A 17,884-nucleotide genomic window follows, 5' to 3' on the forward strand; every position below is an offset into this window, starting at 1 on the left:
CAACTTTTAAAAGTTTCATTAAGAGAAAAACTAAACCAAGCAGTTTCTCTTCTGAGAAAGTGATAACCTGTTTCACATTTTAACATGAAAAATATTACTACAAACTATTAACTTTTTTTTGCAAGTTCACCTCCTTATCACAGCAAAGGAGATGGATGGATAAATGTGCTTTGTAAGCTGGTCCTATCTATCAAGTGAGATACAAAAAAGTCCTTTAAGGAAAAAGTTCTGGTCAGAACTTCACATTTTCTTCAAGAAATTTCAGATGGCGTGCCTTCGCGCTGTAACTTGCATACTTGTCTCCCAAGTGCTCCCGCAACTGCAGCTATTTAGAACATAAAAAACAAACCAGAAAATTAATTGACATTGAAAAAAAAGCAGGAACTAACAGAAAAAAAAAAAAACACACAAAAAAACCCCCCACAAACCCAAAACAAACCGAACCAAACCACTCAGCTGAAAGCAGCATGTGAAGTTTGACCACATAGATGGGAAGGAAGAAAAACAGAAAAGTCTTCATGCTTGAAGGCAAGAGAGCTCCAAATCCCACCAGAGAATTTAAAATACAAATTTGATCTTCACGGGTTTTACTTGGCCATGCAGTATTTCATCTATAGCCAAGTTTTGCATCCAGTGAGTTCAAGGTATTGCTCACTTGCCCCTACTGGGAATAGACCTTAGACCTGTTTCTGTTGTTTAACTGAAACTTTTACTTAAACAACTTAAACTGTTGGGCATACGTGGCACAAGACAAATTGTGTGGAGGCAAAAAACTACAGGTCAAAATAAGTTATTTTTGGAGAAACACCACAAAGTAAAATTATTTATATCACTTGCACCTTCCACAAACTCAGGGACCACAGTACAACTGTAATGCTCCTACACTTTCTGAAGATAATCTACATTCAGAAACGCACAAACTTTTAAAGATTGAAAAAGTCAATATACTTTGGCCTTTGCCTGCCAATGACTACATAAACACATTTTGGAACCAAGGTTAGCACTACTGTATCAGTTATTTAAAAAAAAAAAAAAGGGGGGGGAAGGGGAAAGTAAAGATCCTGCTCATTTATCTCAGTTTATAATGAAATTAAACTATTATTAAAGATACTCACCTCTCTTTTCACTTCATCATCTTCTTCCATGATGCTGTATGCCTCCTCAAGCAGTTTTACTCCCAGCCCTTGCACCACATCAGATCTCAGGATTTCAACCATTCTCCTAATCTTCTCAGGAACTGATAGCACATCTATTAAAAATAATAGTAATGAAAAAAAAAAATCAATGCAACATTACTTTCAGTACAGTCAGTTTGCATACTCCATGCAGAAGAACAATATGGGATGATGAAGTACTGCCACAGAATTCCAGCTGACCACTGGCATGAAATTACTCCTTATCTGAACTGACTCCAGAACAGTCAACAAAAATGTCTTTCAACCTTTTGCTCCTCAGATGGAGCTCCCACAAGAGACAGTCATTTCATAAAAGAAGGCTTCCATTAGGAACTGAACTAAGAACACTAGCTAGGCTCTTTAAATCACTGAAATCACCACCATTCTTTTCATAGGGTGGATCATCTTCTGAAAATAAAATACCTAATTAAAAGTTTCAGCTTAGAAATGCAGTAGCCCTGTCATTACAAAAGTTAGTATGTAAATAGCTGGAGGATCTCACTATAAAATACTTGAGTGAGGAAAACAGACCAAAAAAAAAAAAAAAAACCACAAACAAAAAAGCCCCTCACCTTCAACATTGTTATGGAGACAACTTATGGAGACAAATTCTATGCATTTTACTTCAGCTAAGCAGCATCAACTTATCAGTTACAATCCTGTGTTCTCCCATTGCTTTCCCTCTCACCAGACTAGTTACAAGTAGAACCTTTCCCATTTAAAATAATAAGCACAAAAAGGTCTGAGACTTCCAAAACATACCCTTGGTTTTTTCACTTGTTCCTGCTGCATAGTAACTACAATCATAAGAAATACATTTTTGTTCTTGCTGTTTGGAATACATATACATACTTAAGGTCTAAACCAGACCTTAAACATGAAAAGTGATTCAAATTCTTGCACCTACATGTGTAGAAAAACAAGTTTGCCCAAATTCTGTAATGAGGATGAACTTCTAAACTCAAACAAACCTTCACTGTGTTTCATGCTTTGTGTACAATTTCAGCTTTATCCATAATTTACAAAGCTTTACAGCTACCAAATAACTGGAATGTCTTAAAAACCTTATTTCAAAATACTCAGCTCCAGCTGTTCATTTTGGAAACTTCCAAGCATAAGTCCCCAGGGAAAAGAATCCTACTGCAAAACAGCCTTCTCTCTTCGTTAATAATTACACAGATTGATCACACATTCCTTCCATTGGCAAGTAAACCACAACGACAGCAATTTTGCACACAAAACATTTAAAAAGATGTTTACTTTTCTAAGCATTGCTGAAACTTAGAAAGGAGTAAGAATGGATTTTCTTCTGTTGCCTACTAGCTGGTGTTGGGTTATTAGCAGTTGACAACCATTCATCTAAAGCAGTAATAGAGGACAGACCTGAAGAAATCTCTTCTAGTTTTAATTCCTCCAACTCATCAGGTGATTTTCCATGTAAAAGCAGAGTGTCTCGGTACTTTCGGTGAAGTTTAAACTCTGGGGCTGGAGCTGAGGTTACACAGTATTCAGAGTTCTCCCTGGAGTCCGTTTTCAAGGTCCGTGTCATTAGCTGCACTAAGTCATTCATTTCAATCAGACTGCTTTTTCTAGTAGAGGAGAAATGAGATGTGATTCAGTCACCATTCATGATGTAACTTTCACCACGCATTCAAGAGCACTTTCAGTGAGTTTATCGAGATCCTGTTGAACATTCCATATTAAATTACTTCCTGTAGTGCACTTTTATCTATGGCAACCCTAGCAGTATTTCATCTAACAAAGGCTCAGAGCCTATTCACCTCGCAACAATTCCCAACCCTACCAGCCACTGCTACCTGTGAGGCTGCACCTGTGGAAAGACAATGAATAATATTTTTGTAAGTTCCTTACACTGACAAAATGAGAAATAAATTCAGACTCATTCACAGTGGAAAGGAAAGCATATTGGCACCTTTTAACTCATGTCTTTAATGCATTCTGACAGTGCATGCCCTTAATGCTGGAAGATTGTTTTCCTGGGAAGCTACAACTGACAAAAAACAGAGGTACACAACCACATGTCCCAGAAAGCTCAGCACAGGAAGTTTACAGTGACAGACAATTAACCAGAGCTCAGTTTCTTTACACATCACATACTCCTTCAACCACGAGAGAAAGTATGAAAGCAATTCCTGCTTTATTTTTTGTTTTTCACTCCAAGTCAAGGTCCAATAGAGCGGTGGGAACTACTGCACAGTATGAAACAAAACACTCACCTCTCTTTGGAATCACCATCAGACTTATCTGTAGAGCTTGTGGAAGAGCTTAACTCATCATCAGACGCACCATGGCTTTCTCTCTTTCTCTAAGTGAAGAGGGAATAAACAACAAAATCTCTAAGAGCTGAAACTCGTTTATCAATATGGCATGAATCAGTGCTCCTACACAGAACAACTTTCAACATGCATATTTTTAGAGTGTCAGATGGGTAATAGTTTAAAAGTGTGACCTTTGGTTTTCAAAACAAGGCCATACACAGGATATCATCAACATACTTTACGAAATGTTTGTGACCAGCGTTACGTCTTGGTCATGCAATTTTAAGCGCTACGAATGCTTCACCAAGTACTGCTATTAAAACAAATTACATCATGGATCTCTGAAAGGAAGCCTACACTTTGAATTTCAGACTAAAATGTCTTCACTGTTACTCCTCTGCACCTATTGGTGTTAATAATGTTCTCTTGATGTTGTGGAAGACTGTCAAATGTACATTTAAGACCTCAGAAAAGACTTCCTAATCAGACAAGAGAACACACTAATAGAAACTACTCTCTTTTCATCTAGCAACTGCTCCTTACTGCCAGCACATAAATGTACACAACTAAGATGACTACAGGCTAAAAATATTAAAACGTTCATACACCACTATCAAAGCAAGATTAGATGTACCAGGCTAAAGGCAGTGGGTTGTTAATAGAAATTTAAAGCAGACTATTGATTTTTAATGTAAGTATAGGTTCAGAATACTATTTCATTTCTGAATGGAAAAAGCAATACTGCAATTTAAAGTGCTTATAACAATCAGTACCAATCCTTAAGTTTTCACCTCTGACAAGTGGAGTGGAAACACAGAGTAAGCCTGGAATGTTAAACTGATCTAGCCAAACAAGTGGATTAGAGATCCATACTCTACCCCAGGACTTACAAAGCAGTATTTACAGATAACACTGCATTCTTACTAAGAGAGTTTCTTTCACACATGGATTTCTTTCTGTAAATATCACTTTCTTCCCAAATTATGCATTTAAATATTTCAAAAGCAGATGACCCCAATTTACCTGAGAAATACTGGGTTCTGATGAGGACTGAGAAACTTTAACATGCTTTTCCATACATGATTTTGCTTCAACTACTGCACTAGCTGACGTTCGTCTTGCTGCAATCACTAGAAGGATGACATTTTCACAGCATTTACCACTTAGCTGCATGTATATTGAATCAGTTTCATGCTCATGCAAGAAAAAGTCTATCACCTGGCAGAAGATAGGCAGGTAGGCATTCTAAGAGAAAACAGTGAAGCTTGTATCCAAAAGGTGTATGTCCTGTGCTTCATGTACATTTCAAAGACAAGTTGTCAGCACTAAACACAATTGAACATAACTGACTAAGAAGCAGAAAAATATAGACATGTTAACAGAATTTTTTATTTAACAGAACTAGACTCTTAAGAGCGTTTCTCAGAAGATGGTAGGGAAGAACAGACAAGGTTCCAACTTCACAAAGAAGTTTTTAGCTTACTTATACATAAAATGTTAACGTGCAAACATGAAAATTACCAGGGGGAAACATCTCCTCCTGAGACTGTTTTAGCCTCCTTCGTTCTCTTGCTGACAAAGGCCTCTCCTTCAAAAGATATTAATTTTAGATTAATTAGCAATCAGCATAATGAATTTTGTTATCACCTATAAAGCAAAATGTCCTTTTCAACTGACATCGAAGAGAAAGCTATTAAGCACAGACCTTCTGATCATCTAACAAACACTTCATTTTTTATTGCTAAACCATTTTGGTCAATGAGACCCACATGCACTCCAGAAAAGGAGCTTCTCACCTCCACGGTGTAGCAAGGCAGCTTCTCATTTCACACTCGCCAGGAGCCCGATGGGACTTCCATCAGGTCAAAAGCTACCATACATTTCTTTACTCACTGTGCATACACTCAAGAGAATAAACCACTTGGAAGGAATGAGAGCCACAAATAAGCTGGCAGCATTCAGCACTAACCTTTGAAATGGCAACTTGACTGGTTTTGGTGCTACTTGCAGATTCAGAGGCTTCAGCACCGTGCTGCTCTGCACACTCCTGGGTTCTCTTTGTGTTCACATCACAAGGAAAAGGTAAAGGCCGAGGTGCAACCATTCTGAACTTGAAAGAGAAGTGAGCAATAATTTATTTTAAATTTTAATTAAATTTTAAATTTTAATTAAAAGTTAAGTACTCTGCAGGCTAGAAGATCTTGCATGGTAAAGCTGGATGCCAGATGTTTTGGATCCTATTGTAACCTCTTAACATCTTCCAACTCCATCCCTCCCTCTCCACACCTCTGCTTGCATCCAATTCCCTTCTCTCTATCCCGATGTCTTGCCCCACTCCTTCCAGACTATTTTTCAGTCAATGCCTTTGCACCAACTGTCTCCACCCTCAAATAGCAAAATCCAGGAAAAAAAAGAGAGTACCAATCACCAGCCACCCCTTTTCACTCCTTGTGCAGCCATTGCTTTTCCCCAAAGACATCTCTCTGCTCAGTGTAGAAGCATTGACAGGAGTCCTATGTTATGTGCGTGCCAAGATTGCCTTCTTAGAGTTTGCACTCACAAGCTCAGGGCAGCCATTTCATGTGTCTGTTCTAGAGTACTAGCAATCTATTACCTTTTACAAGCAGCCTTACCCTCAACAGTCAGGAAAAGTACTGCTATATATTTTGCAGTCACAACAAGTGAGAAGGCCTGATGAAATTTCCTGTAGCACAACAAAGGCAAAGCCCATGGCTCACTGTGTCTCCTTGTGTCCACCTGGCACAACTCACCTCACACCTGTGAGGGTCATTGAGCGTTTCAAAGATTTACACAGATTGGTTCTACAGAACATGCAATGAAGTTACAGAGATATACATGAAACATGAACACCATTAAAACTCCCCCCCCCCCTTTTTTTTTTCCAAAAATAGGCCCCACTTTTAAAGAATACAAAATGCAGGAGTCTTAAAGCAAAAAGGAGAATTATTTTTTAGTATCTGCACCTTCTCTGAAGAGGTTTCTGCCACTTCTCCTTTTTTCTGCCGTCGCTGCCGTGAGAGAGAGGGTTCACTGACAGAATGAGGAGGCTGCAAGTGGGAGGTCATTTTTTCCTGAGCTCCATGACAGACATCATCCTAGCAAGTAAAAGTATTTTTTACAAATACAGATATGCCATTTCCAGATTCACACACACGCACTTTAAAAAATTCAACACAGGCCACTTTACTATTCAGACTGCACCCCCCCCTTAACATATCACAGTTACACTCACAATAAACTCTTACTTGACAGACAGTTAGAAAAAATACCTGCAGTACCAGCATTTTTAAGCTACTAAACCTTCAAAGAAGGACACTTACTTGAATTACAACAGGAACAAATGGTTCTAGCAGCTTTTCAGTAGAATCCAAGCTCTACGATAGATAATGATTTCTCATTAGAAAAGAAAATCTCCCTGTAGATCAACAAAAAGACAATCACCACCTACTAGCCCCCCATCTAAATCAGGACTATCTTGACATAGCCAGACCTATTTAGAATACAGAACAAATAAGTTACAAAACTATACTTGTAATCTCTCTTCTCAGCTGGAAAAGAAAAATTTTGTTCCCTGTAAAAACAGTTTCCATCAGATAGATGCAAGCGTAAAAACACTTTACAATGTCGTCTTTGCAAATCTGAAGCCAAGGCTCCTAACTACTTAAGAATTTCAAACACTTCATCACTAACATTCTGTTTTGTCTTCCTATTTTGCAGCAGCTCTCTAAATTTTAAGAGCTGGCCATTTGTCAAATCTATTTCAAAGCCTATTTCAAATCAGCATAAATGCATTACCAAATGCATTACCGGATCAGTTTGCCTTTGGTCTTTTGATACAGGCTGCAGGAGTTTCAAAGTGTCACCGTCTTCTGCTATAGCAGCAACATAAGACTTCTTAGACTCAACATTTTCAGGTTTAAAAGCTTGCTTTGCTCTTTGTTGTAGTCCATCTTCCTGAATCGGTGGGATACTTGATGTTATTCTAGAATTTCCTGGAATATTTAAATACTTTGCCTTCTTTTTCTCTGGAATATGCTCACTGCCACACTTCTCACTTTCACACTTCATCCTTTCAGATGGTAAGATATCAATATTCACTTCACTAACTGTAGCTACAAAGTCTCCCAGGTTGTTCAAATCATTATTGCTTTGTTTTCTTTCCAATGCCCCAGCTGGTTTCTCTGAGGGACAAAATTGGGTGGCTTTATACTTGAGGAAGCAATCTTCTGCATCCTAGAATTAAAAGGAAACCAAAAACTGAACTACCTTTTGGGTATTATGCACATATGAAAGAATACTCTAAGCACTCATGGTAAACCATTAACATAAACTGCAATGAAATTATGATCAGTTACAGATTAAGAGCCTCAAAAAAAGCTACAACCCACACTTTTGAAGAGAGACACTGTATTTGCACATCCCCTATTTCAGGCATCGATTTAAACACATACACTAAACATACTTTTCACCTGGATCATGAAATAAAAGTTGTACTCCCTTGGCTCTTCCATAAGGGAGGAACCAACAAGTACCGACACTTTCTCAGATCATAGAATGGTTTGAGTTCAAAGGAACCTTAAAGATCAAATAGTTCCGACCCTGCTGCCATGGGCAAGGATACCTCCCACTAGACCAGGTTGTTAGTGAGAGGTGTCCCTGATGTATAAACATTCAGTATTTCAGCACTAAAAGATTAAACCCAGAATAGGAGACTCATTAAAGAAAATAAATAACATACACAAGATTAACTATTACAAAATATTTGTTCTAACCACTGGAAAGACTTCCAACAATAAGTAATTTTTTTTTTGTAACTATAATTAGTTATCGCCAGTCAAAAACACTTTAAAATTATTAGCATTTGTCATCAAGTATTTGACAAAAAATAGCTAACCTCAAATATTCCATAAGCAGTTCACATATTGACCCACAAATGAAAAAGCAGATGTTGTTTAACATCTCATAGTTAAGACACTGCAACTACTTTTACTGATCCAGAGTTGCTTATTTTCTTCCACTCTTGCCTAAACATTATTACATTATTCCTTCCCTAATACAACTTTCACACACTGCTAACAATTCAGATGTATGTTCTCCAGAATGCTCAAGGCATGTATTATAAAACTGAGGTTTTTCCTGTGGAAAATGCAGGAGGGTTTTGGTTTGGTTTTGTTGTTTCAGTTTTTTTTGACATAGAAAATATCTCTGTATATCTCACTTTATATTTACTGGCTTGCTCAGAGGAGTGGTTTTGGTGAGCAACACTCCCACTATGAGATTCAGTCTTTACTGAGACCACAGAACAAGGATCTTTAGGTTTAGAATTCACTGTTTTCTTCTGACTTCTGGCTGCTTTCCTGTAAAGAAAATAGAATTTGCTTATTCAACCGCCATCAACAAGACCTTGAGATATTTCTTTAGATTATACTAATTTTAAAAAACCCTACTCCACTAAGCATCTTAAACACAGAGAGTATGAGATACTGGGCTCTTTCAACAGGCTTTGGACAACACACTCAATTTCATCTGTACAAAGGGAGCTTGAAAAAAAAATTCAGACTATCACCAATGTACATTTGGCTTGCACAGCACCAAGATCAGTCCTGCCTGGAAGCAATAAAAAAACTAACAAAACATGAAAAAGAATTCTATCAGTGAATATCAAAAGAAAATTTGTATTGCAACTCTCATCTGATAACTAACGTCAAAGAACCATATGGAATGATGTTTATTTCCCATCACTTCCTTGAAAACACCAGTGTTAGTTTTTTTTTTCTTTCTTTTTTTTAACTCTCTGAATAAGCTGTGTAACTCCAACCACTGCATTGCTTTATGATGCATTTGCAGAAAAATCTAGTTTCCATTCCAATTCCCTCCTAGTTATCAAAGAACCTAAAGAAACTCATACATTCTTATGCTTTGTAACCGCCCATACAGAAGTAATTTTGTCCTACTGTCAACCAAAGAGCACAGTAACGTGAATATTTTGCACAGAATCACTTAAATGAAAATCTCTTACGCCTTGGTGGCTTCTAAAAACAAAGAAATTTGGTGCCTGATATAGGGCTGTCGCAGTATGCTTTTCACACTAGGTCTTTCCTCGGGTTTTTTACTGAGCATAGTTCGGATTATTTCTACCAGCTGTGGGCTGTAATCCTTTGGCATGGGTGGCAACTGTAAAAGGAAAGAGAAGTCTGATATTACTTAATATATAATGGTTACTGCTAGGTAATTTATCAATCAGTTATAGTCAGCTACATACTCTGCATAAAACATGGTCCCATTGTTCACATTCTGAAAGCTACCCTAATCACAGAATCACAGAATCAATAAGGTTGGAAAAGACCTCAAGGATCATCAAAGTCCAACCTGTCACCCAAGACCTCATGACTACTAAACCATGTCACCAAGTGCCACGTCCAATCCCACCTTGAACGCCTCCAGGGATGGTGACTCCACCACCTCCCTGGGCAGCACATTCCAACGGCTAACAATTCTCTCCGTGAAGAACTTTCTCCTCATCTGGAGCCTAAACCTCCCCTGGCACAGCTTGAGACTGTGTCCTCTTGTTCTGGTGCTGGCTGCCTGGGAGAAGAGACCAACCCCAACCTGGCTACAACCTCCCTTCAGGTAGTTGTAGACAGAAATGAGGTCACCCCTGAGCCTCCTCTAATAGCAAACAGAATATTGAAATTCTAAGTGTTTTATCTAAGAGCTATTCATAATTTTTTATTAACACCAGCTGTTAGAAGTTCTGTGAATAGGCTTTAAAAATGTGTATAAAAGAAACCCATATTAACTTCATTGTATGCCAAAGCAAGACAGGTACCAGATAAGCTACTCTCACCTAGCACAAAAATGGCATCACATGGAGAGAGATTTAATTTTTTGCACCACGCTTAAACCGGAAGCAAATAAAAAAAGGTCATCTCAGAACTTTGAAAATTAATCAACACAAAGGAGTAACCAAAAACTCCAGCAATGTCTACAAATTACTAACTCCCTGGGTCTGATTATTACCACCATGTACCACCACTAAACACCAGTCTCACAACATATATGACAATGCATGCAACATGCAAAATATTTTTAACTCCATGCAATGTTTTCTGATAGGAAAACATAATCTCAAGTCCCAGACACAGGAACTCCAAGCACAGACAAGAGCAGTTTAGAAGTTTTTACCTTTCCTTCAATAATTCGATAAACCAAAGAGTTCATGTCTTTGGCGTTAAAGGCATGTTTCAGTGTAGCCATTTCATAAACGCAGCAGCCCAGTGCCCAAACATCAGACTGGACAAAGGGAGGGGGAAAAGAAATAGTTATGAGAACTTTTTATTAATTGTAGAAGTTTTATCTCCAGATTTAGTCACCTGCTTTAAGAACAAACTTCTGGCTTTGGTCTGACTATTTTTAATTTTGATCAACTGAATCACTTTCTTCCAGACTTTTGTGGAAAGCAGCTTAGAAAATTTCTGTTTGTAGCTGTTTGTGTTTGTTTTCTTTTGAAGTACAACATCACTTCTAACTGAAAAAAGAAAATATTTTGATTTTTCTCACTGGAAGAAATTAGCCCTCAGCTCTTGCTTGTTGTAGACATTCATTTTGCCTGTGCTTTGCAGCAAGAGCTGAACAGGTAATACAAAAGTTGAACAGGTGTACAAGGCACAATTGTTTTATTTTGTTGTATTTTAAACCCACAGCAACATTGCTTATTTCTCTACGTAAAGTTACTTTTTTTTTTTAATGCTGCTTTTATGTCTAATACAAGCTTTAGAGTATAAAGATTCCTTTCTGCTATATATTAGATTTATATTACATATATTACATTTAGAAAACGCATCTCTCCAACAAAGACTGGTATTTTTGTTTATATTTGCATGCTGTGATAGGAGCCTACTGAGCACCTTGGTTGTAATAACTTATCACATGCTACAAATTCCTACTTACTGCAGCACAGTTCCAGAAATAAAGGTTCCTGCAAATTTCTCCCCCATTTGATTGTGTGGTCTTTGGGGCCATTAAAAAGAGTTGGAAGCAATAAGCAATTAAAACTAATGGATTAGATTGTCATCTTCTCAAAGAAACAAAAATAAGTTGCCTAATGAAACAGAAATAACACTTGCTTTAAATACTCTACCTTGTAGTTGTAAGGCCTGTTAGAGAAGAGCTCAGGGCTCATGTAGTACGGTGTGCCTATCAGAGTGTTGGCCATGTCATACTGGTTTTCCAAGACTCTGGCTATTCCCAGGTCACCTACTTTGATTATGTTTGTCCGTGTCAGAAAAACGTTTTGTGTTTTAAGATCTCTGTGCAGAATGTGCTTTTCATGTAAATACTGGGGGAGATAAAAATAAAAAAAAAACATACAGAGTTAGGTAGCTCCTAACTGTCTCTTCTACTGAAATGTAAAATCACTTCACACAAGTCAAAGAGGGAAAATACAAACACAGAAGAGAGACATGCATAAAAACCAGGGGTGCCCCTGTTAAAGGCAGCATTAGTGAAATACTGTTAAGAACACCTGATACTGACACAAATCCAAAACTTGGCACTGCCTTAGTGAAATCTTCCTGTGTGGCTCCAAGAAGCCAGCAGAAAAGAGGAAATAATTTACATTTGAGACTCAGACTTTAACTTACTTCCTGCTGCATCCATGTCTTGGCAACCATTTCTTGGTCTTAAGTATAAAATTCCAGTAGAAAATACAACGTGAGCTTTGTGTAAGCAGGGAAGAAAGTTAGTCTTACTATAAACAAGAACAGGTAGTACAGCAGGCTTGTGTATGTCTGATCACAACAGGCATCTTTAGGACAGGATTTTCTGTCCTATTTCTTAGAGTTAACATTCATACCTGTTCTTTATTACTGTAATAGTTTTCTTTCAACTTTGATAACCTCCAATTACTAAATTTCAACAGAGTGAGATAAGATGCAATGAAATAGTTAGTCTAAACTGACCATTAAAAAACACCATCAAAACCACAGAACACAAAACACTTCTGAAATAATCTGCTTTCTTTGGTATTAAGTACATTTTATGTTTAATCTAAACTTTCAAAGCAGAGAAGAGTTTCAGACTGGAATTGCAAATATCCTGGAGGTTACCACTGTTTACTGTGATAAGAGGTCTAAATATAAAATCTGATAGCCATTTCTTACCTGAAATAGTTAATTTAACTAGGGTGACCTTTGAACATTTTTAATGTAATACTAGCACCATTGAGTTTAGATGCTAACTCAGCCAAACTGGAATTCAAAGCTAGCACTGTAACTGTGGGATTTTTAAGTGCACAAAGAACCAAACTAAACTTGCATCTAAAGGTGACAAAGTTGCACGTTTTCTTACCTGCAGTGCCATGGCAATCTGGACAAACCACTCCACCACCTGGTTCTCAGGCAAAAGTTTGCCCTTCTGCTCTTTCAGCTTGTGATAGAGATCTCCTCCCTCGCAGAAGCCCATAACAATATATAACAGGCCATCTTCCCCCTGCCAGGACTCTCTGTAGGTGACTATGTTCGGGTGTTTCAACTGAGATAACAACTGTGCCTCTTGTTCTGCTGCTTTCCTCTCTCGGCTGGAAGCGTTTCTAAGGTTTAACTTTTTGAGAACATACTGTAAAAGAAATTGCAAAGTGTGTATCATAAGAGATGCAAGTAACTGTGCAGAAGCCCTAGAGAATTCCCCAAATATAAAGAAAACTCGATACTTGAAACCTCCACACATTATTCTGTATGCAGACTGCAATGTGTCTAGCAGTTAGATATAATTTCTACCATTACACTGTAAACATGGAACAGCATTCTATTCATCTACTTAAGTAAAACTCTGCACAGGAATTTTGTGATGATTTACTTCCATCTGACTAATGGTCACATTTATCTTTTTTTCCCTACTCTCATTGAGTGTGTCTAGCACTCATCTCTTAAGCCTGAAATACCTGTTTGTGCTTCACAGTTAAGCCCAAAACAAGCTATCTCAAGAACAACTTAAAACAATATAACAACATTAAGAAAAGTATGCACTCATCTGCAAAAATGGCAATAGATACCTAGAAAAAGAAGTCATCTGGCTAGACTTATTTTGCTCTTCTCTGCTTGACAACCAAACCCAGATCAATTAATTTTAGTGGACTTTTCCAATCACTCTGTCACATACATTCTTTTTTTTTTTTTTTTTAAAAAAAAAAAAAAGGAGAAACTTAAGAGACAGCATCTCACAACTTCAGCAAATACAGATCACACACTTCAAAACAAAAATAGTTGTTAAAAACCTTAGTGTCAAGGCTTAGAATACAAATTCCCCATTGTCATATTCAGAGATGAATTTCTGAATGCACAAACAACACTACTGAACCTTTCAGATCTGTTTATTCTTTTCTTAGAACACTTGTGCCTGGCAGAAGACCTCCAAGGCAGAACTGACTTGGGATTAATGGCTTTGTGCAAAAGTCTACAAAAAGAAACATGGGAGAAGAGGAAAAAAGCTTCTATCAGGAAAAGAAATGCAGCAAGTAGAGATGCAGCTGGAGGGCTACCACAGTTAGGGGCACACTAAAAAAATACTTTTTCAAAAACTTGAAAGCAGACATAATTCACTTTTTTAAAAGCCTAACACTATTTGCTGCGTTCATGAGTTTCTGCATATGAAGACTTCACCTTATTCAAGAAGAAATAAACTGTGACAGGGAAATAAGAGATTCTTGCTCCTACTGAAAAAGCCAAGAGGTCTTATGCTCATTCCTACCTTTATTTTATTGTATCGATACAGGGTTAGAATTTTTTTAAACTACACACGAAAGCCATTATTTACTTCCCTAATATGTACTACATCAAATGTCTTTCTAAGGACTTTCAGCTTTTAGTAAAACCATAATTGAAGCTGAGACAATAAAGCCCAAAGCACACTTTTATCATACACAGCATCAACATTTGTCTGACTTGGCCCCCTTCCTGAGGTAAATTGTGCAGTAGTCACCTTCAGGGCACCAGCTTTCCATGGAACAATCATGCTGACCTGACCTCGTTCCTACCTGAGAGCTTTCATACTGAAACATCTCATTTGTACTTAACTCAATTGCAGTGTCCTTAGTAATTCCTTGGGGTGTCACTTTCCAGGCTGGCCCTAGTAATTAAGTCCAGCACAATTAGAGTTGAGGAAGGCTGTCCCCTAATACCAAGGGAACCAATTATGCAGAAATCACCAGTACCTTATGATTTGGTGTTTCAGAAATCTGCTGGATATTAGACAGCTCTTATAAACAATTCTTTCAGCCTGTGACTATGACCAGCTCCCAAAGGAACATAACAAAACTGTCTACAGCATCACCTAAGTTTAAAATAACACAGAAATGCTACTACTGTGTTTCATGTGACACGTCAACTACAACCCTGTGTTTGAGCAAGGAATCCAAAAGCTTTTAGCTATCTATCTTTAAACAACATACTACCAAAATGCAAAAAGCATGCACATAGCCTAACTTCAAACCTGTCACCAGTTATATTTGGTTTAATGAATATGTGATCTATTACTCCAGTAAGATTTTTTATGAAGTCTATCACAATGCTCCTCCACCTTATTTCATACCAAATCATGGGCAAATTGGATTGGTTGGTTTTAAATGTTTAGAGCCACTCCACCTTTCCCACAAAACAAGAGCATTCATTTAACAGCAAATGTGCTTAAATAAATTATAACTCCTTTCACAGAACATGCAGCACTATGCCAAAGCCACAACAACAAAAATCCCAATCATCATGCTATAGAAAAAAATTCATAACATTTTAAATTTTATTATTTATTAATATCAGCAGTTAAGGTTCTGTGAACAGGCTGTAAAAGAAATCCGTATTAACTTCATTATATGCCAAAGCAAGAGAGGTACTAAGTAAGCTACTCTCACCTACAAAGAAAATGATATCATGTGGAGAAAGATTTCATTTTTGCATCATGTTTAAACCAGAAGCAAAGTCAATCATCTCAGAACCCTGAATATTAATCAGTAGACCAGTGAAACAAAAGGCTAACAAGAAACTCTACCAATGTTTACAAGTGAATAATTCTCTGGTTCTGATGCTACCTCACATGCTACCAGTCTCAAAACGTACAAGACGCAAGTACACAACTTGTAGCACTATGCCAAAGCCACAGGAAAAAAATCTGGTCACCCTGCTGCAGAAGAAAGTTTATTAAAGCTGACAAAAGCTAAGACACAGTAAGATGCACCAAATATTTAAGACAGATGAACAATGTTAAGGAGGCAAGACTCTTGCCAATGTTTATGATCAGCAGCATGACAAAGAGGTGAAATCCAAAGGCCTGTATATGGCTGAAGTCACCTCAATGCACTCTTCACTTTTAGGATGAGGTTAATAACTATTTATGAACACTGGACTAAGCATTGGTGGCCTGAGGAACAAGTGCTGCTATTGCTGCTACCTAACTGACACATGGGTCATAAAGATTTGCCTTTGGATTCCAATTTCTTCCCTACCCTCATCTGGAAAGGATTCACCTTCTCTGACCACTGCTGAGCACAAATGCTTTCCCATCACCTCCAGTCAAATCCTGACCATCAGGCTCACAGTGAAGTGTGCAGTACTGCTCTGTGGATGGTCTCTATCCTCATCTCTTTCTCCTTTTGCATTTTCTATCAAATACATCTGCTTTGGCCAGGCAAGACAGATTATTTCAAATTTCCAGCAAAAAGGTATAGAAAAAAAACAAACGCTGTCAGTTCAACTCTGCCACAACCAAAACGTTGCCAGGTTCTGTCTCCAGTAGAGTGGATGTCACACAAAGCCAACAACAGAATATGTTTTATCCATCCTTGCCATCCCTTTTATATTCATCACACCTGTGTGTCTTGAAGAGGCTACACAACCATTAACAAGCCAAGAGCAATCGTTTCTGCTTCACACTAAAAAGAGCAGGCTGACACCCAAAGGGCTACCAAAGCTAGGATTTTCCTCCCCAGAACAAGGCATTACATTTTTAAAGGGGGGAAGAATAAACAAATAAATAAATACCACAAGCCATTTTATTTACCTTTTTTTAATTGAGTATTTGAGGGTCTTGGGTTGGGGGGTTTTGTTCGACTTAAATGGAGAGGAGTAAAGGAGTCTTCTCCACACATTTAAAAGAAGTCTTCAGAAACAAGGGAGGAAAAGAGGAATACCTCGATGAGCTGCAGACACACCTCAACACCAGGTCACAGCCTCACGCCAGCACCAGGCCATAGCCCTGGTCGTGCCCGGGGCTGTTGACAGGGCCGCAGGCTAAGGCCGGGGCACAGGTCGCACGCCCCGAACCACGCCACAGCTTCTGCGGCACCCCCAGGCCAGGCCATTTCCCTCACACCAGACCAAGCCATGCCCCGCTGCGCCCAGCCCCTCGCTACCTGCTTGCTGTCCTGCTGGTGCCGCACCAGGCTCACCTCCCCGTAGCTGCCCTTCCCCACAGCTCGGAGAAAGCAATAAGCAGCCAGGGGCATCCTCCCGCCGCGCGGGCCCGATCAGTGCCTGGTGGACGGCACCCCCGGGGCCCGCCCGCCCAGCAGCGCGGCCGCCGCTACCATAGAGATGCCCGCGGTTCCCCGCTGCCATAGAGAGTACGGCGCCGCGCCGCGCCGTGCAGGGCGGACCACCGCACGTCTCTGTGATGCGAACGATTTGCGGCGCTGCGGCGGCCATTTTGGAAGCGGGAAACGCGGCCATATTGAGAGTGGGCAGGGAGCTAGCGGGATGTGCGGGGCAGACGGGACGTGCTCGTGAGGAGGCTGCGTTTACTTGTTACCGCCTGAGAGGCAAAGCTGTTCCCTCAAAAGCAGTACCTGACAAGCGTCGTCGGTGTGCTACTCCATGAAACCCGTGTGCTGAGCACATGGGAAGGGTGGGGACAAGGACACAATGATGACCCTGTGAGCAGCTGTGCCACAATACCCCACAAGTAGCACAGCCGGCCTTACCACCCTGCCCTGAACCCTGCAGCATGAAGTGGCCGTGAGGGTGCCCTGGCAAAATACAGCTGCTCTGCAGAGCCATCAAGTCACCTCTGGACAGGTGTTTTGGTTTAAAAAGCTCCAGAGTGGTTTAAAACGAGCTGCGGACCTATTCGTTTTCCCTCACGTGGCTGCACACCTCCAAAGGCTGACTGCAAGAAAACCAGAAAATAGCCCAAATTCTGTAAAATTGAATATGTTATCATCGCTAAGCATTTAACTCCCAGTGCTCAAAGTCTGTGTTTTCATGCAATGGAGGAGATGAAGCCAGTTGAAAAGAATTAATGCTGTCAAGATTAACAAAAGGGGGCTTGCAAGCAGCAGGCCAAATGAGTACTGATTGTGCAAGGTCCTAGGAGCTCGGACCTGGGTTTCAGCCATGAGGATGAGTAGAAAGCGTGTAACACTGA

General features: G+C 39.2%; 1 protein-coding gene across 1 annotated transcript; it reads right to left on the reverse strand.

Annotated features, from left to right (window-relative positions):
- Window positions 1-218: 218 nt before the first annotated feature.
- On the reverse strand, window positions 219-16,967 carry NEK4 (NIMA related kinase 4). Its single transcript, XM_054387306.1, has 16 exons — window positions 16,875-16,967; window positions 12,824-13,090; window positions 11,616-11,813; window positions 10,661-10,768; window positions 9,495-9,649; window positions 8,690-8,832; window positions 7,283-7,707; window positions 6,796-6,849; window positions 6,439-6,570; window positions 5,424-5,564; window positions 4,976-5,042; window positions 4,478-4,584; window positions 3,413-3,501; window positions 2,559-2,764; window positions 1,116-1,249; window positions 219-325 (listed from the first exon to the last, which is right to left on the reverse strand). Exons 1-16 carry the CDS (start codon window positions 16,965-16,967, stop codon window positions 233-235), a joined length of 2,412 nt encoding a protein of 803 aa, XP_054243281.1. The 3' UTR covers window positions 219-232.
- Window positions 16,968-17,884: the final 917 nt, after the last annotated feature.

This window comes from Indicator indicator, chromosome 15 (assembly GCF_027791375.1).
Source record: "Indicator indicator isolate 239-I01 chromosome 15, UM_Iind_1.1, whole genome shotgun sequence".
NCBI classification, from domain to species: domain Eukaryota; kingdom Metazoa; phylum Chordata; class Aves; order Piciformes; family Indicatoridae; genus Indicator; species Indicator indicator.